General features: G+C 37.6%; 1 protein-coding gene across 5 annotated transcripts in view; it reads right to left on the reverse strand.

Moving 5' to 3' along the window:
* Positions 1-754: 754 nt before the first annotated feature.
* Positions 755-17540, reverse strand: part of PLD5 (phospholipase D family member 5) — a 171920-nt gene continuing 155134 nt past the window's right edge. For all 5 annotated transcript variants that reach the window (XM_027657223.1, XM_027657225.1, XM_027657226.1 and 2 more), the window contains exons 6-10: positions 15011-15208; positions 12353-12492; positions 10103-10268; positions 3074-3188; positions 755-1077 (exon numbers count right to left, since the gene is read on the reverse strand). In XM_027657223.1, coding sequence (XP_027513024.1) covers positions 842-1077; positions 3074-3188; positions 10103-10268; positions 12353-12492; positions 15011-15208 — 855 coding nt within the window. In that variant the 3' untranslated portion in view covers positions 755-841. The remainder of the gene's footprint in view (positions 1078-3073; positions 3189-10102; positions 10269-12352; positions 12493-15010; positions 15209-17540) is intronic.

Here is a 17540-nt window from a genome sequence, read left to right on the forward strand (position 1 = left end):
CTGACTCACATTTTAATTTAGGGAAGAAATTTTCTTGAGATTACAAAAAAATAAAAAAAAACAGTCCTAGGTCTTTGCTATTAATCCAGAGATTTTCATTGTTAGATGAAATGCATGTAATTGGAAATAACTATTATGCTGAAAGGAATCCACATTATTTTGATACAAAATCCATTTATCTGAGAGGCTTTAGGGAATGTAACAAATTTGATCAGGCCAACCCCAATCCCTCAAAACCTTCTCATTCTGTTAGGAGATGAATGAATTACCAGTCCTAACTCTAATGTATTTTAAGGCTAGTTAGAAGACATGGAATAGTGATACTCAAACTAAATGCTTGAGACTAGGAAGTATTTGCATGACTAGGTAGTTATTTAAAAGGAATGATTTAAATGGGTGAAAATCTGCTTATTCCTTTATATTTTCTAATACAGTAAACCTACCATCTATTTGTATGTCAATAATAACTGATCTTAGAATGCCATTTCATAGCTTGAATCTTCATTTTGCCTCAAGGTTTGTTCTAGCCAGGATGGCAATTAGGGAAAGTCCTAAAACAGAAACATTGATATATGCTGTTAAATTCAAATGCAGAACATTAAAATTAACATGGAAGCGGAAATGACATTCAGTGTCAGAAGTAACAAATTTGAACGTCTTAAATAATTCAATATAGAGAATATAGTTTAGACAGTTTTAATATAAGTGTGCTTTTTCCTAAAAACACCCCCCCGATCAAACTTTTTTTTTTTGCTTTTTAAGTCTTTTGTCTGTAAATATGAAAGAAGGCTACACCCCAATGTAATTCTTCATTGCCATACTAAACAGTAAAATAGTCTTTCTAATTCACACTGCTCATGGCAGTCTTATTTGAAGTTCCTTTATTAAGTTTGTGATTAAAGCAGTTTGGGATTTTTGTTGGTTGTAAACTTTTGGCATAATGTGAATACCAGTCCCTTTCAAAAACAGCCTTGAGTTGCTTAATGATGCTTGTGCTGTTCCCCGCGTCTGCTTGGTTGATAACAAGGCCAGCTCCAGCATTCTGCGTGAAAGCATTTCCTACCCAATCAAAATTACCTACAAGTAAAGGCAGGAATATACAATGAGTTTCTAACATTAAAAACAAAGAACCAAACGAAAAACCCCATCTCCCTAAAGGCAATTCAGCATGAAACACTATCAGTTCCCCAGGGCAGAGACAGAAATGAGCTTTTTATACTAACAGGAAAGAAAAAACTCCATTACAATACCTTTCATAGTGAAGGTCGTTTCTGGAAGTTTAACAGCTTTAAGCCTTCATAAGAGAAAACAGGTTCCTCTACTTATTCAAAACTAATTTGTTCTTCTTTTTGCATATATTGTATTATTACTCCATTTCCTTTCCTCATCAGCCTTTTCAGTGCCAAGAATGAAATTTTTTTTTGCTGTATAAACAATTTAAAGTTCCAAACCAATAGATCTTTTACAGGTTACCCACTGATAGATACTATTTCAGGAAAGAAAAATATGAGTTACATTTTTATGCCAGTTATTACCACCTGTGTTGAAATCTAAGGTAACAAATGAGCACTTCAAATCCTGGTGATAGCAAGGCAAGGAGGATAATTGGACTAATGGAAAACTAACTGTTGCAGTTACTTCTTTTTATTTCATTAGAACTGTAAGTATTTTAAATTATATATGTAAAACACATGCAGTATTTTGGAGAAACAATGCTGTTAACTAGAGATCATATTTTAAAATAGTGTCTAAGCATACATAAAACATGAAGGTATCTGAGAAATTTATACCCTTTTTTCAGCATTATTTCAGCTACTTCAGCAGAAAATGCTAAGAATTCTAAAGTTGTCAAGGTTGGTAAATTGAAACCTCATCATAAGAGACTTTTTTTCTGTGATTTCAAGTAAAAGATATATCAGGTTCTTAGCATGCATTTGTACTACTTTCACAAAGCTTTGATAATTCCTTTTTTTTATTTATCTGCAGCTAAGAATCCAAGGACAATGGGAAAGAAAAAAAACAAGTTGGTTAAGAATTCATGCTGTGTAGATGAGTTCCAAGGTACAGAGATTTGATCTGTCTGTGTGAAGGGATTTAAAATGGAGTGGAAAAATAATGTTGGGAGAGCTCATAAAACCTTTGGGAGATGAGAATGGAATGAGCTACAGTATTTGCAGTCAAAATTAAGATTTGGATAGCTTAAGATAGGTATATGTGTTTAAAGCCCATCAAGGTGGGCCTTCCAGAGTAGATTTTAGTTGTATCTCTGTACAACTTGCTGGTGTGTGCATGGGCCGTGCTTCTGGGTTGCAGCCTTTGCCCTTCCCCACTGCCTCTGCCATCATGGGCTATGAGAGCTTTGCAGTGGGTCAGTAAGATCCCTAAAGCAGCAAGCTGCAGTATATCAGAATGCATGTTTTCTCTCTTGGTTTTTTAAAATGTTATGAGTTGCTTTGTAATTCAATAATGGTTTTCTCATCCTGTGAGCTTACGTACAACTCAGAGTTTTTAAAAGGTAGTTTTCAGCCTGCATTCAGTGCGCATTTGACTGGTAACGAACTTTTACTAGGTGCCATACAGCAACTTTACTTAAATACACCTTTAGCCCAAAATACCAGTTACACATGTACCTAATGTTAGGAGGGTGTCTGAAATGCCATTATAGCAAAATGCAATAAGACTTCAGAAGATGAGGATGAAAGGCATCTGTACAGTATTTACCAGCATTGACCATAGTAATAACATGGGAAATGGAGAACAGTCCATCTTCACTAGATTGCAGAAACAAGAGAATATGTTAATAATCCAAGTTGTTCCTGCTTCATAAATGGTGTTATATTTGTGTTTTCGGTCTGTTTTAAAATACTGAAAGCAGAATGTGGGTTTTGAGAAACTAATTCATAGGGGAAGAAAAGTTTTTAAATGGGAAGAGGCCCAAAGCTCAGTCTTCATCCAGCTTCCCAAAGAAATGAACTGTTAACAAATATATCAGCTGTGGATTGCTCATCTACAAAGGGGTGTTATTTCAGGCTGTTGGATACTAACTAGAATTTCTTGAGATGTGGTTACGTACCGATATATGCAGCTCCATCAGTCACCATATATTTGTTACGATTTAATTTGGGAAGGGAAGTGTTCTTCTGTTCTTTAAGAAAGCATGCACTCTCTTCCTCAAGGTCAAAGAATTTCTGCCATAAAATAGAATGGAGCACAGGTTAATGAGCATTGCTCTATAAGAGACAGAAAAAGCATGGCTTGTTCTCTAATTTTTATTGAAAATGAGTTAGTGCTACAGAACAGCTTGAGTTTTTATAGCCAACCGTTAATTTTATAAAACACTGCACACTGTATTTCTTAGTAAATTCTCACAGGTTATGATACTCTTGCCTTGGCATTCTAAACTATGCAAAGTATATGGCTACTGCATGCCAAAAGAAATACAGTGCCAGGTAGTAAAGGCAGTGAAATGAACAAAAAACGCCCATCTTTGTGTTCTGCATGGAGCCAGGAGCTTTTCTTTAGCTTGCTTCCTCATTTGTCAAAGGACATTGGGATTTGAAGTCTGCTTCAGGATCCGTATTGGCAGGCACAGCAATAGGTGAGTTAATACCTCTACATCACACATTGCATAGTTTCCAACAGGAAACTTGCCCATTTCAGAAACTTAGAAGCTTCTCAGGATTAAATTTGATATGAAGAGATCAAATTTACCGGGCAACAAGAGGAAAATACATGTTTTACCCTGGAGGGTGAAGTCAGAGCAAAATTTATTTATTTATTTATTTAGTAATTTATTTATTTATTTATTTTTCATTTTGGAGCTATATGCATTCCTTTTCTGATCAGTAACAATATATAAGTAATGTTTATTTCAGCAAGAAAACTAATAGCTAAATCTAGATTCCAAAACCTGAAGTAGAGAATAACATGATGAAGGTGAAGGTAAACATTTACTGCCTGACTGGAAAACTTTGATTGAACTGATGGTGAGATCCTCAGAACAAACCTAATTCACAATAGATTACTGGTGAAAGTAACTGACTATACAGTGCACACACTTTGGGGTGGAAAAGAATCCATCCCAAAACTCCTTAATCATTCTTATGGGTCTGTTTTCCACAATTCATCTCTTAAACCAGTGCTGGGTTTGATACAAACCTTGAACAAATCCTTTTAGGTTACGGCGATGTCTTTCAGAATAGTCTTACTAAATTGGAAAACTCAACTGTCCAACACCAAACTCATTATTGCAATGTAGTGGTCTCTGCAGTACACGACATCATCAGTTCAATTAACCCAAACGTGGGTGTACGCACAGCACACGGGTCCTCAGTTTTACAAAGCATTCTTTACCCAGCTGATAATGTAGGTGGGTTTCAAGCTTGTTTGCAGTAAACTGCTTGACTATTGCAAAATGTGCTGTTACCAATTAACAGCAACACCAGGTTTATGTTTTATACCACTGGTTGCTTCAGAACTGCATATAAATACTCATTCAGAAAATCTTCTTAATCATGAGTCAAGATCATTACAGTTTGGTTTTCCTTGGAGAACTCTGTTTTAAGTTCTGACCAGATTTATCTGCAATTAGTACTACCAAAGCTATCTAAAATGATTTAGTTGCAGACAAAAGGTAGAGTAGCCCAGAGGCTGCTGTTTATCTAACACTTTGTGCTGTGGACTCCATCAGAATCTCTCTCTTCCCATTGGAAAATATACTGGGGTAAATTTTATATTGTCAGAGGTTGTACCAAAACTGCTTAGAAGGACTCTGTCTAAAATACCAAGACCAATCCAGGCTCCTGCTGATTTCAGCGCTACGGAGAGTCACTGTGCTTGGACTGACACATATCCCCCCTACCTGCCCTGATGGAAGTTTATTAGGGCTTGTTGAGAAATATTAGTTGTTTTGTTTAATAAGTAAGTTTTAACTAAGTCAGAGTTATAATATTGTGTGATTTAGTAAGCTTTACTTGCTTAGTATGAGTAGCTTAGCTAAGATCTGCTGAAGCCTTGGGTTGCAAACTGTGAACTTTCACCTAGATACATGCTTTTGGCTGGAATAGAGTTAATTTTCTTAGTAATTTTCCTAGTAGCTGGTACAGTGCTATGTTTTGAATTTAGCAGGAGAATAATGCTGATAACACTGATGTCTTAGTTATTGCTAAGCAGAGCCTACTCTAAATCGAGAACTTTTCAGTTTCCTGTGCTCTGCCAACTAAGCTAGTGCACAAGAAGTATAAACTAGAAGATAAGGAGGCTGCAGTACCACAAGATAAGAAGAGTTAGCAGCCTGCTTGCTTGGGCACAGAGAAAAAATCCAATAAGGCATTAGAAGACCCCAGACCAAAAATCACCATTGGACCAAGAGGTGTGTGCCAGGCATGTGAACGGATGCATAGTCTGTAAGGGTATCAAAGCCCAGGGATTCCCTTGTTTTGGGTCCCTCTCTGGAGGCACATGGCTTGAGGTGTTCCTATTGCCGTACCACTCAATTATTAAATTATTTTTTCCTGGAATCAGATGTTGTGTGAGACTTTGCTGAGGTAAACCTAGGGCAAATAAATTTGTTCAACAGCACTGAAGCATGCTTTTAGTGCATGAGAAATAAATTCAGTATTTTTTCAGAGCAGAAATACTGGATAGCTGTGGGATGCAGTTTTGTGACTGACAGCTATCACAGAGTTGTTACCTTAAAGTTTCTGAATTTTGTATGCCACTCCATGCTTACTTACCTGTATGTGGCATTGTTATGTTCCACACTTAATTTTTGTAATGAGTTCAAATACTAGCAAAATTCCAAAGATAGTGTTTTGAATTTAAAAACTAAGCACAGCAATGCAAACGGTTTGAGTGATTACTTTATAAAGGGCATTAAAAAAAAGATTATTCTATCCAGAAGTCTATTATATTTTCTTTAAATTAGATTTATATTGTATATTCACACCTAACTCAGCTGCATGGAGAAATCACACCTTTAATTACAGATTTTTATAATCAATAATAATTACAGCATCACACTTCTTAAAATATTAGAACAAACCACCTTAGCAGCCATAAAGGAAAGTTTGCTAGATATTATGTCCTTTGACAACATTCAGACTGCAACTGTGTGCCTGAGGAACTGCTCTTACAAACATGCACCCACACTGAAAGTATGTACTTGGCAAGCCAGAAATGGGTCTAAATCTTTATGAAAGGGTCTTAAATTTTTGGATAAAGCCAGAAGAAAATGGTCATGTTTTTTCCAGCACAACAAAATTGGAATGGAAACAGCCAGCAGCCATAGGGTATCCATCAGGGGTACTTGCAGTACCTCTTCACAGGGATGCAGATGATACAGTGTGACTAATACTAACATCGCAGGGAATAGTCTAAAACAGGCAAATGGGCAAAGTATTCAATGCTAGGAAACAAAACATAACAAGCTGTCTTCTTGCCAGTATTATGAGACTTAGCAAAAAGTTACATACCTTGATGTAAAAATAAGTCAAAGCACAATAATAACATAAGCTTAGAGGTGTCAAATTGAGATAGATTGAGCAGATGTGCTGAATTGAGATATCACACATTACTGTGTTGCTTGTATAATAACTTTGTAAGAGAGAAAATTTCAGGCAGGAAAGGACAGAAGCCTTGGAAATGTAATGTGTTCTCCAGCAATAGCAGAGAAGGCATTAACTCCTTGGGAATATGGACACCGTTAGGAAAACTCATCTGCCCTCACAAACAGAACACACAAATGTCACTTAGATGAGCAAGTGAACCAGCACTGGCATTAAGCAGCACAGTGTAACGTTCTCCAACACACCTTCAGCAAAAGTACTGTGTTAATAATACACTACCTACTGCTAACATTTCATTAATATTTTCCATTCTGATTTTAGGAGTTGTGAGCTTTAAAATTAAATCAGTGCTTAGGAGCAAAGGTTTCATAGTTAATTCATAACACTGTTTACTCATAGAGCACTTCTGTCTTTCTGAGAATTAGTGAAAGGTTCAGTTTTACCTTCCTCTTACCTGAGTGGGAATACACCTGCACAACTCAAAAATAGATTCATGTGGAGGTTCAAGAATAACTTGTGCTGTAGATACACATCTATTCCATGCCACTCCATTGTGGCTTCCAGTTGTCTAAAGACATTTTGTTCTAGGTCCTACTTTCTGTGGGCCCTTCAAAAATACACTCTGTTCAGCATTGCATCCAACAGAGCTGGCCCCTTTCTACTGCTTCTTTGAGAGTTAGACTAGGCACTTGCGCACAGAAGATACATTTATGGGTCAAGTGCACAAAACTTAAGGAGTACAGGAATTAAGGTCCCAAGAAGTACAATGGTGAGCTCTTCACCTTGAGCTTGCCCTTTATCATTCAGGCTTTAATTTCATGACCACATGTGGTTCAGTGCACAGGACAGAGCTCCCTGACTGAGCAGCAGTTCGGTGTGCAGTTTATTCCTTGCCATTTGGCTGTGTGCTTATAGCATTTATTTAGTTCTCTAACATACCTTTCTCCATGCAAGTTCTTCCCAGTGATCATTTTCTTCAGAGTACTTCTATTGAATTTGCACTCTCGAAACAGTTTCAATTGACTCCAGTAATAATTAATGCTTATGTGAATTGGACTCTGAGATGCTGAGAAATGCATGAGGGACTTTAGCGTTTTCTAACTGCATTGACATTGTTGTCCAGTATTATCAAAGTTTTGTGGCAAAAGGAAAAGAAAAAAAATCCCTACTTCTAGATAGAGCACATTGTTACAACTCAGTGTTAACAACTAGGAAACCATGCCTTGGAGTCCCTGTCATCCCTGACCTCCACGGCAGACTGGAAAATTCATACGCAGTGGATGGTGGCTGGCTTTGATCAGGACACTGCTAAGCGAAACAGGGTTGCAGTGCCCTGTTTCTAACTATGTACTTGCAGTTAGGCCATACCAAAACTTCTACTGGCCTGGTCAGAGACCACGTGAAATTAGAAAGTGATTCCCATCTAACAGAATTTACATCTGCATCACCTTCTCTAAGATGACTGCGTACCTCAGGCTGCTGCCATTGGCAAACCAGTGTACCCTGTAGCTGCAGACAGCCATTAGCACTCACTGGAAACTTTAAACTGAACTGGTCTTTCCATAGAAATTTAAAAAAAAAAAAAAAAAAAGGAAAACAGTCACAACAAGGCATATTGCAGGGATCAAAAGCTAAATGAAAAAGTTATGAGTACGCTTTGTAGGACTTGGATATATTATTCCCAAAAGAACAGTACAACAGGGGGATAGGTCATGTGGTGCGTATGTCTGTGACATTTTGGTAGAACAATACAGAGGTATTGGGACAGCTTAGCAATTTAAATTATAATTTCAATCAGAATTTGTAACAAGTTTATCTTAAAATTTCAGTGATCTTGTATATAAACACATACATTGCATGTCTGCATGACAGTATTTTCTGTACAGAGTTTAGTTTGACTTTATGTTTTCTTATAGCCAAAGCAGAACCAAAAGGGAAAAGCAGAATTTTCCAGTAATTCAAGAGATTTAAGTTTAGTTTTACGTTGTTAGCCTATTACTTCTCCTCCATACACGCACATAGTTTTGTTTCCCTTTGATCCTGGCTATAACAGATGAATATGAAAGAAACACAGCTTTAAAAAAAACATTGCTCATCTGATATGTTTTTTGAATTAAAAGAATATTGAGATGGAGCCTATGGCACAGTTTTCAGTCAATATCAAATAGATACCAGCAAACTCTGAGCCTTGGCCAACACCAAGGCTTATTTAAGGCAGTGACTTACCCAGAGTGGGGAACATGTGATGCACAGCAGAGGTAACTGAGGTGTGTTGTACCTTTACAACTATCTATACCTGGGGTGGTCTTATTTTTTTTACTGGAACTTGTATTTGTATTTTCTAACTGCAGATACTCTGGCTAGACTATCTACCCAGAATAGATGTCTAGAAGTAATTTTTTTTTCCTTTTAGCATGTAGTTTTTGGCAAGATAAATTCTGTACAAAGGATTTTACCTGCTGAAAATAGATGGAAATGGATATAAGATTGTTGAGCATTAGGTACCACTTAAATAAAAAATAATTTTGAATCCATAAGTAGAATTTTGGTGATAAATATGAAACAAGCTAGAAGTTACTCAAAATTGAAGCAGCTTAAGCAGTGTCAGCCATGTATGGGGTTTTTTTGACTTAAAATCACACTTTATGCTGCTTTTTGACTTAGAAAACTTGTAATAACAACATATGTTATAAGAAAAATTCTAGATATGCATAAATACCACTTAGTGTGTATGACATATAGTACTTGTTCTTTACAGTTGTCAATTTCAAAAAGCCAGAATGATTAAGTGGATTATCAGTTTAAGAAATCCAAATAATTCAGACTATTTGAGAGAGTTACCTGAAAAAAACCAACAAAACCCACAAAAACCACACACCAAAAAAACCAAACAAGAAATTGATCCAAGATGGCTGATTTCCAGTGTGCCTCAATTTCATAAAAATGAACTGCAGCAAACTGAAAGTAGTACTTACCATATACTCTGTTCTCTAATACAAATGTAATATATATGGTATTTCTCACCTTCCTCTACTGCATGTCTAATGTGGCCGCATAAATGGTTGTTCTAGTCTTCACAAGTCTGAATTTGTAGTCTGAATTTAATGTAAAATCTTCATTATTTTTTCCTGTACTTTGCACTTGACTGAAGGAAAAGTAGATGCTTACAGAGCTGAACAGGTTACATGAATCCAAACTAAAACTTATTTTTGTACTGTCTGATTTACTCTTATCAGACAGTATAAACATGACCTATGACTGTGGCTCACCCTGTTAGCTTTGCTTTGAAATACCAGATGTAGTGTTTTAAATGGGCTGTCCACCACACAGACTACCTTTTGACATCAATCTATTTTTCTGTCTTAATTTCTATTTCTGTTACTACTAGGAGTAAATTGAGTTCATTATATTATATTTCCTATGTTATTTAATTAAACTCAAAGACTTTAATACTAACAGAAAATGCTTCTCAGTTGTTTTCTTCATTCTTTTTTTTTGGGGGAAATATCTTTCAAAGCAATATGGGTTATACTTACAACTTTCAAACTACAGCTTGGAACTTCAGTGCAAATAGCTTTCAGAGATGAAACAAAGTTAAAAGTAAGGGGGTCTGTGTCTCTTGAGAAACTTATGAGAAGTCGTACTTTAATACTTCGTAATACTAATGCTTCTCTTATCTTCCCATCTAAATATGGCCAGTACCTGTGGAGAAAGAATACAATATATTCAGAGAAATTTAAAAAAAAAAATTGGATTTTTATGCAGCTAAGCCTCGACATTATAGAGAAAACAAATCCACATGTGAATTTCATTTTCTATCCACTGAAGGAATGCTGTTCTTATTTAAAGGGATTCTAACTAAACAGATCTGCCAGCATCCCTTTTTCTGTCATTCAGCCCTGTACCAAAACTGTCACTGTCACAGTGGGGACAGTGAGACTGTGGATGGGTGAGTACATCTTCCACCTGTGTGTGTGCCAAGACACTTTCACAAAATACAGATGCCTTGTCCACCGCTGGTTGGGAGAGTTGTTCCCGCGTCCCTCCCTGCCCGCGGCCGGAGCAGCAGCAGGAGGAGCCACAACTAGAGGGCGCTGCTGACCAGCCCAGACACAGGGACAGAAGGCTTTTCTGAGGGTTGCGCAAGGGAACTGGATCATCGGATCTCTGCCTGAGTGCCGTCTTTTTTTCCCGCTATGAACTGGGACCGTACAGGCTGGGGACTGGAATGCCTTCTGTAATTTCTTCCTTGGAAAACTGAGAGCTGCTATGCAGGGTGCCTGTGTCCTTCAGTAGCAGATGAGATGGGCGATTAAGGAAGATGCTACTTTTTTTTCCTGATCAGGATTGCAGAAATTCTGCCGTGAATGGGACGCTGGCTTCCATGGTGCTATTCTCACAATTGTTAGCTTTGTGCTCCTGACCTTTGGTGGGAGTAGGTCAGGAAAGGGAGAATTAGACAAAGAAAATGTATGTTATCTTCATTCCAGCAGCATCAAGTCATGGGGGCTAATGAATCTGAGCTCTACAACGCCAGAAAATAATTTATAAGTGAGAACTGACAAGGAGCTGACAAAGTAGAAGCTGTGGCAGTGCCTCAAACACAAAGCCATGCTGTAGGAAAACACTGAAGAATTCACACAGGTGGCTTCCCTGGATCTCCCTAATCCAGTAGATCTGAATTCTTCCAGCATGAGAATAAAGTAAGGAAGAGTATAGGAGATAACATCAACTGCAACACTGTAATGGTTCTACATATTAAGATCCTTTCTAACATAAAGGAGAAGCGGGAGGGATACCCGCTTATCAGCAGGAACTGAGGTTCCTACAGCACTGCCCATGATTCTTTCACTGTGATGGAGACTGTACATAGTTTATTGGAAAAACTCTTTCATAGACTTGAAACAGCTTATGCTTCATATTGGTCAAAAGATTGTTATTTTTTGAGAAATTTGAACAAAACATCTCTAAATATGCAAAACTGGAAAAAACCCCCACATAACCACATGCTTAGTTTGTCTCAACTGTGTTCAAATAAAGAGCATAGATGAAATGGCAAGCTTTGCTAGATTCTCAATTCATTGTGAGTGTTTTCAGGAGTTGGAGAGACCAGTGGATGGTTAGATGGTTGGTTGGATGGTTTTGTTACACTGTAGCTCCAGTTTTGGGCAATGAGTGCTTTTTAATGGTCCGTACAAACAGGTTGTTTAAAAATTACATGGTGTTTTTTTTTGTTTTAGCAACTCTCAGTTAACCAAAAAGTGATATAATTCAAATGTAATCTGTGCTGAATTTGGAATTTTTGCTTATATGTGTATATCAATAAAATAATGACATCTCCCACACTGTATACAAGAACTCACAATACATTATTTCTCTCTTACACACACTCTCTTTCTCTCTCTCATGTTGAATATCTTTGATACTCATAAAATGCCAGTAGCTGTGGTCTCAAGATAGGGAATATAATAGTGTAAGAAACAGGATTCATGTATAAGCAGACTGTTGTATTCCTGGGTCCCAGTCCAGATGGTCAGACTAGACAATTTCTGATCTCCTTCAACAGGCAGATCCAAAGCTCAGGACCCAGAACTGGAATTGTCTTCTTAGGTCCCAATTCTGCTCCCATTTAAGTCAATGGCAGAACTCTCACTGATTTCAATAAGAGCAGAATTGGGCCCCAAGAAATTGTTCCACAGTAGTAACTAATCTCCTGTGGGTTCATTTTCTCCAGCAGACCTTACTGGCATTATGATAACCAGCTAGTACTGGACATGGACACTCACCGTTTAGCATTGGTGTCAATGACGATTGGCAAGTAGTCCATGACAGCTATGTATACAAACTGCTTGGCATCATCGATAACACTGTATATAGCTTCAATATCCAGGACTCTGTCCTTTGGGCAGAAGAGTTTAGGTGAATTCTGTGAAAGGAAAAGTTATTATTAAGTGAGAACTTCAACTGTCCTGCTAGAATACTCAAAGCTACAAAGGAGAGGTATTTGCTTACTTGCCCCTCAAAAGCCTCACCAATTAGGTGTAACTGTGGGTAAAATGCAGAAGACACAACTTTAAAAATTAGGTCTATTATGTTAGTTCTATTTAAAGTTCCTCACTGTTTACTCAGGCACTGTTGCAGGGAGATGCTACACTTTTGCAAGAAACTTATCTTTAAAACCTAGCTTCAGGTATAAATTACCCAGCACTGAGCCAGTAAGTGGTTAGCCCATATTTCAGCTTTTCTGCCTTGTATCAAGGGCTCTCAAAGGTGTCAGGCAGCAAGGTGAAGCCAGCAGAAATTGCCCATCTGTGGCAGACAGGCCCAGGACTTTCTACTCTTCTGCACAAGCAGGAAGAGGAAAGTGGAGCCACCTGTCAAGTTGTTTGCAGGCAACACCGTTCCTGGGAGAGAGGTTGTTGAAGGCACTTTATCCAGCTGGAGCAGATGCCACTTGTTTTTTCTTAACAACTGGCCCTGCCAGATTGCTGCCTTCCTACTGCTGTATCACCTTCTCACCTTTGATACTTGCTTGGGTCACAGATGACACCCAGACTGGTATGTTTCTTTTAGGGACAGATCCAGGGGTTTTTATTAGTCTTTATTTCAATACACTGCCTCTCACAGTGGTTTCTTAAAAACTGACTGATGTTCTTAAGGATTTACAACAACTAAGTAGAGAAAATACTAGACAATTAACTGAAGCAAGATTTCAAGACCAATATTCCAGATCCATTCCTGAGCACTAAAAGAAACAACCAAAAGCTCTTACACTTTATCAGCCAGTTTGGAAGATGATTTTGTTGCTAAGCAACGCTAAATGATGATTCCCAAGTAAAACAAAAAAATTCAATTATTGTGTGTCATGGTTGTTTTATACAGCACAAACATTGAAAGTGAAATATATTTTCAAAGAATGAATTTTTAGTCAAGAAAAAAAGTGTTAAGTGATTTAAATATAGTTAAATGTATAAATTTAGCCTTTTTTCAGGAAGGAAGAACCAGCCCAAGTGGGCTGTGGTTACAAATTCAGGTAGCTCTTGGAGTTGGACTTCAATGATCTGAGCTTCTGAGTACCAGCGAGTCCTTCCTTTTGTTTTGTGAAGTGAAATTTCAAGAGAAGAGGCTTCTATTACCCTCAGGAATGGAAGGGAAAAGAAAATATAAATCACAGGGAGGAAGTGAACACTGAAAACTGCAAAAAACCAGGTTTTGTAGAGTCTTTCTCCACCTGTCTTTGTCTAGGATCCTGAATTCCTTAAACTTGGCCTTAACCAGCTTTCCATTCTGTATGCCACTTCAGGACTGACTTTCAGCAGTATTTCTCCACTTCTTACAGATTGCTTAGAAAGGAGTAGGATTTAATTCAACAGCATATTTGCTAACTGTCCAACAGTCAGTCTCTCATTTAAGCTAGTCCTTAAGGTTCTCCAGATCAATGGAAGTGTGCATATTTTCAAGCAGCTATTAATTCTGGCTGTCTTAGGCACTTCCAGGTTTTCACTCCAAAATAGTTCTCCGTCTCTCCAGTGATTGTAGGAGTATGAAAAATCCTGGACAGTGGAAAATTGCCTGGCTCCCAGCAGGTGAAGGTAAACCCTGCCCTGTATTAACCACTCATCTGCACCAATGTCCTGTGCTAGTGGCTGTACAACTTAACAGTGTGCTACATGTCTTGCGTTCTTTTAGAAATAACTGGTTATAAAGCAATGAGGGGTTTGCACCTTTTTTTGTCAAGAATGGAAAGTAACTCTTAGCAACTGCATTAAATTCCTGATTTTGAAGGGGTTGTTTATACTCATGTAATTACCTCCAAAATGAAAGACACTCCACATCTTTCATCATCTCTATCTCAGTGTGTACTTTTTTCCAGTTTTGCTACATGGCTGCTGAGGTGGAGGACTGCTCCATTTCTTTCCATTAAAAGTACATGCACAGACAGTGCTTCCATGAGGATCACTGCTTGAAGTTTTAAAATGTCATTTAAAAATAAAGCTGAAGTAGATGATGTTGTACAGAAGTACAAATGCTTTCAATAGAACAGGGTGAATCCTTGTAAATTACATAGATAAAAATGCAAGCTGTGATATCAAGCTTATCCTGTATTATTGTCTATGTCTGATTAACGGTTCATTTACTCCTAAGTAATTCATGTTCTATCTACTAGTGTAAATAAAAGAATAATTTGAAGGGCTTCCCTATCATTTTTGAACACAAGTGGAAAAGTGGTGAACATTACAGAGAAAGGGAAAAAGAATAACACTCAAATGAAACCCTGCAGCATCTTCGGTCCTGGCAAACTGCATGTATGAAAAATGTCACAGAAATCAGAATAAAGAAAAATAATACTCTGATTTGTCAAATTTCCAGGTCTTCCAAAAATCTGGTGGGTTAAGTAAGTTTCTTCTCTTCCCTCCATCTCTGCAACTCATTTCAGAACTTACCGACACAAAAGCTTCTGATTTTGTCTCGTTCAGCTGCAGTGTCAGTTTATTTTGAGTATCGTACACTCCATATAGTCTCTTAGACCAACTCGGAGGTATTTTATTCTTGTATCTTAATGAGCTATACAAGGCAAATATCCTCTGTAAATCCAGGACCAGGCAGCTGCAGTTGTATACAATGACGCCAAGTTCCTTCATCTGTGAAATTAAAAGTTATATAGTTAGTGATATTTTGGCTGACAGATCTGTGAAAGTATGCAGCAAGAACGTAAGAGTCCCTGAGAAGTACTCTTCCAGAAGTGGGCCTTGAGCTCATCAACATTACTGTCAACTGCAAGAAAGTTCCTTCCAATACTCCTCTAAAGGCAAACACACAAGCTCTGTCTTCAAAGCCAAGAGGAGGCAAAAGCTGTAACAGGATTTGCACATTCAGTGTATGACTGAGCTGCATGTCATAATAGAACATAAGACACTTCATGGATGGACACAATTTTGAAGTGACACCATGTTTGTTACAGGTGTTGCTCAAGGTTTTACTCTGGGCTAGAGTGGGTTTTATTTATTCTTTTTATATTTTATTTAGAGAAAAGGCAGCCTTTCTTCTGGGTTATGCAATAGCACACATTATCAGTGATAGCTTCTTACTTCAGGAACAATTTGTTTTCTGTGAGTTTTGCAAAAGGTGAAGGAAATGGATTGAGGTTATTTTGCTGCTGGAGAAGGAATGATACTCCAGTTTCAAATAAAAGGATGAAATAACAGGTGTTTAATACTATCAGTAGCTAAATTTACTTTGCTATTAAATACAGTGTGATCCAGTAAACAGTATACCCAATTAGGACATCAAGAGGTTGGGTTCTTGCCTCCCCCATTGCTATGATATAGTACCTCACCTAGGGTACCCCAAATTTCTGGGTGTCAGTTTCTTCACGTGTTAAAAGGGAGATAAAGACACTAATCTCTCATGAAAAGTACTCTGTAAGCATCAACATTCTCATATATAAATTATGAGGAAAAATAGTTCAAGTATATATAGACATCAGAGTACAATTAAATTTTTTAGCCTTCTACAGACAGTCTTCTTCTCCTACAGTCTCACTTCTTCATTTAAGTAAAGGCATTTCTCCTGGTCCCAAATCATCATAAATCCTGGTTTGGCAGAGACTTCATTAATTGTATATCCCCAGTGCTTCAGATTTTGACAGAATTTCATTTATAAACATATTGCCTGGCTTCTGTAATCAAAATGTGACCATGTGCACACTCTCTACCTTTCTTTGCTTTAGAACAGCTTAGGAAAGCACTGCTGTGGGCCCGGATGCTATTGACCTCTCATTACCTGCATTTCACACTATTTCAGCCACCTCCTAATACAAAGCAAGAAGAAAATCTACACAAGCGTGTTGGAAAACAACATGTGGGATAAATAGTTAAAGAATCCATGCTGGTTTTCTGCAAGCAAACTCTCTTGGTACATGCCTGTGAAGTCTGCCTGGCATGATGAAGAAAATGAAGGAGTACGAGCTCTCCAGCATGCTCACCCTTTGACACCAAAATATTCCCACAGGTTTTATTCCCTTAGATGAGATCTCCACAGTCACATGGACTAGTTTCTGGTAGAAGCATATCTTTCCATAAAGCCTGTGGGAACTCTGAACCCCACACTGACGTTATCTCAGAGCTTGTTCCTGCACTATTCTCCCTGACTGCAGATAAGAACTGCTCTGCAAGAGTGGGCAGAGGGAAAGCAAAGGATAGAATTGAACCTTGACTCTTTCTGTGGTGAGTGAGAGAAAACAACAAATAGCAATACTCCACCAAGAAAGAAACTCATGGGTGACACATTCTTCAGGTTCCCAACCTGGAAATACCACATACATAAGAATACACAACACTGAGGTAATCTCATTCCCAAATATTTTCTTAATAGTTGCAAACACGGGAACATTACCTAATATTTTTACTGCCTTAATCAGAATATTTCTGCAAGGTTCTTTAATTCAAAAGAAAATGGAATTCCTCTGTTAGCCTGAACAACCTGAAATAGTTGTGGATAGTTGGAAAAGACAGATACTTGTTGCACTGCAGCCTTTCATTTATGGATAGGACAGTAAATTAATTTAGATTATAAATATAAATATGACCAACATCCTAGTCAAAGAGTCTGTTAGGGATAACATCTTTGTTTTTTCCCCTGGGTGCTGGTATCTTTGAGGACACTCCTCAGTACTCACTTCTAGGCTGTCTCTGTACTCCATGCACTGTTTGTCTCCAAATATTTTTAACTATACATTATCACTGTTTTCACTGTGTGCTGCCAATATGGCTCTCTTAATTGCCAGGCATGCCATTGCAAAGGACTTACTAATAGTATTCTGTTACATCTATCTGCATAATGTGGTTTAATCTGCTTTTCACGGCTATTAGTTGATTCTGACATAATTATGTGGTTACAGTTTTTCTTTCATTTATCAGTCCCATTATTCTATTCTACTTTATCCCTTCTATTGAAAGTAAATATAAAATAGTG

The sequence above is a fragment of the Corapipo altera genome, unplaced genomic scaffold (genome assembly GCF_003945725.1).
Source record: "Corapipo altera isolate COAL_440 unplaced genomic scaffold, ASM394572v1 2c, whole genome shotgun sequence".
Lineage (NCBI taxonomy): Eukaryota > Metazoa > Chordata > Aves > Passeriformes > Pipridae > Corapipo > Corapipo altera.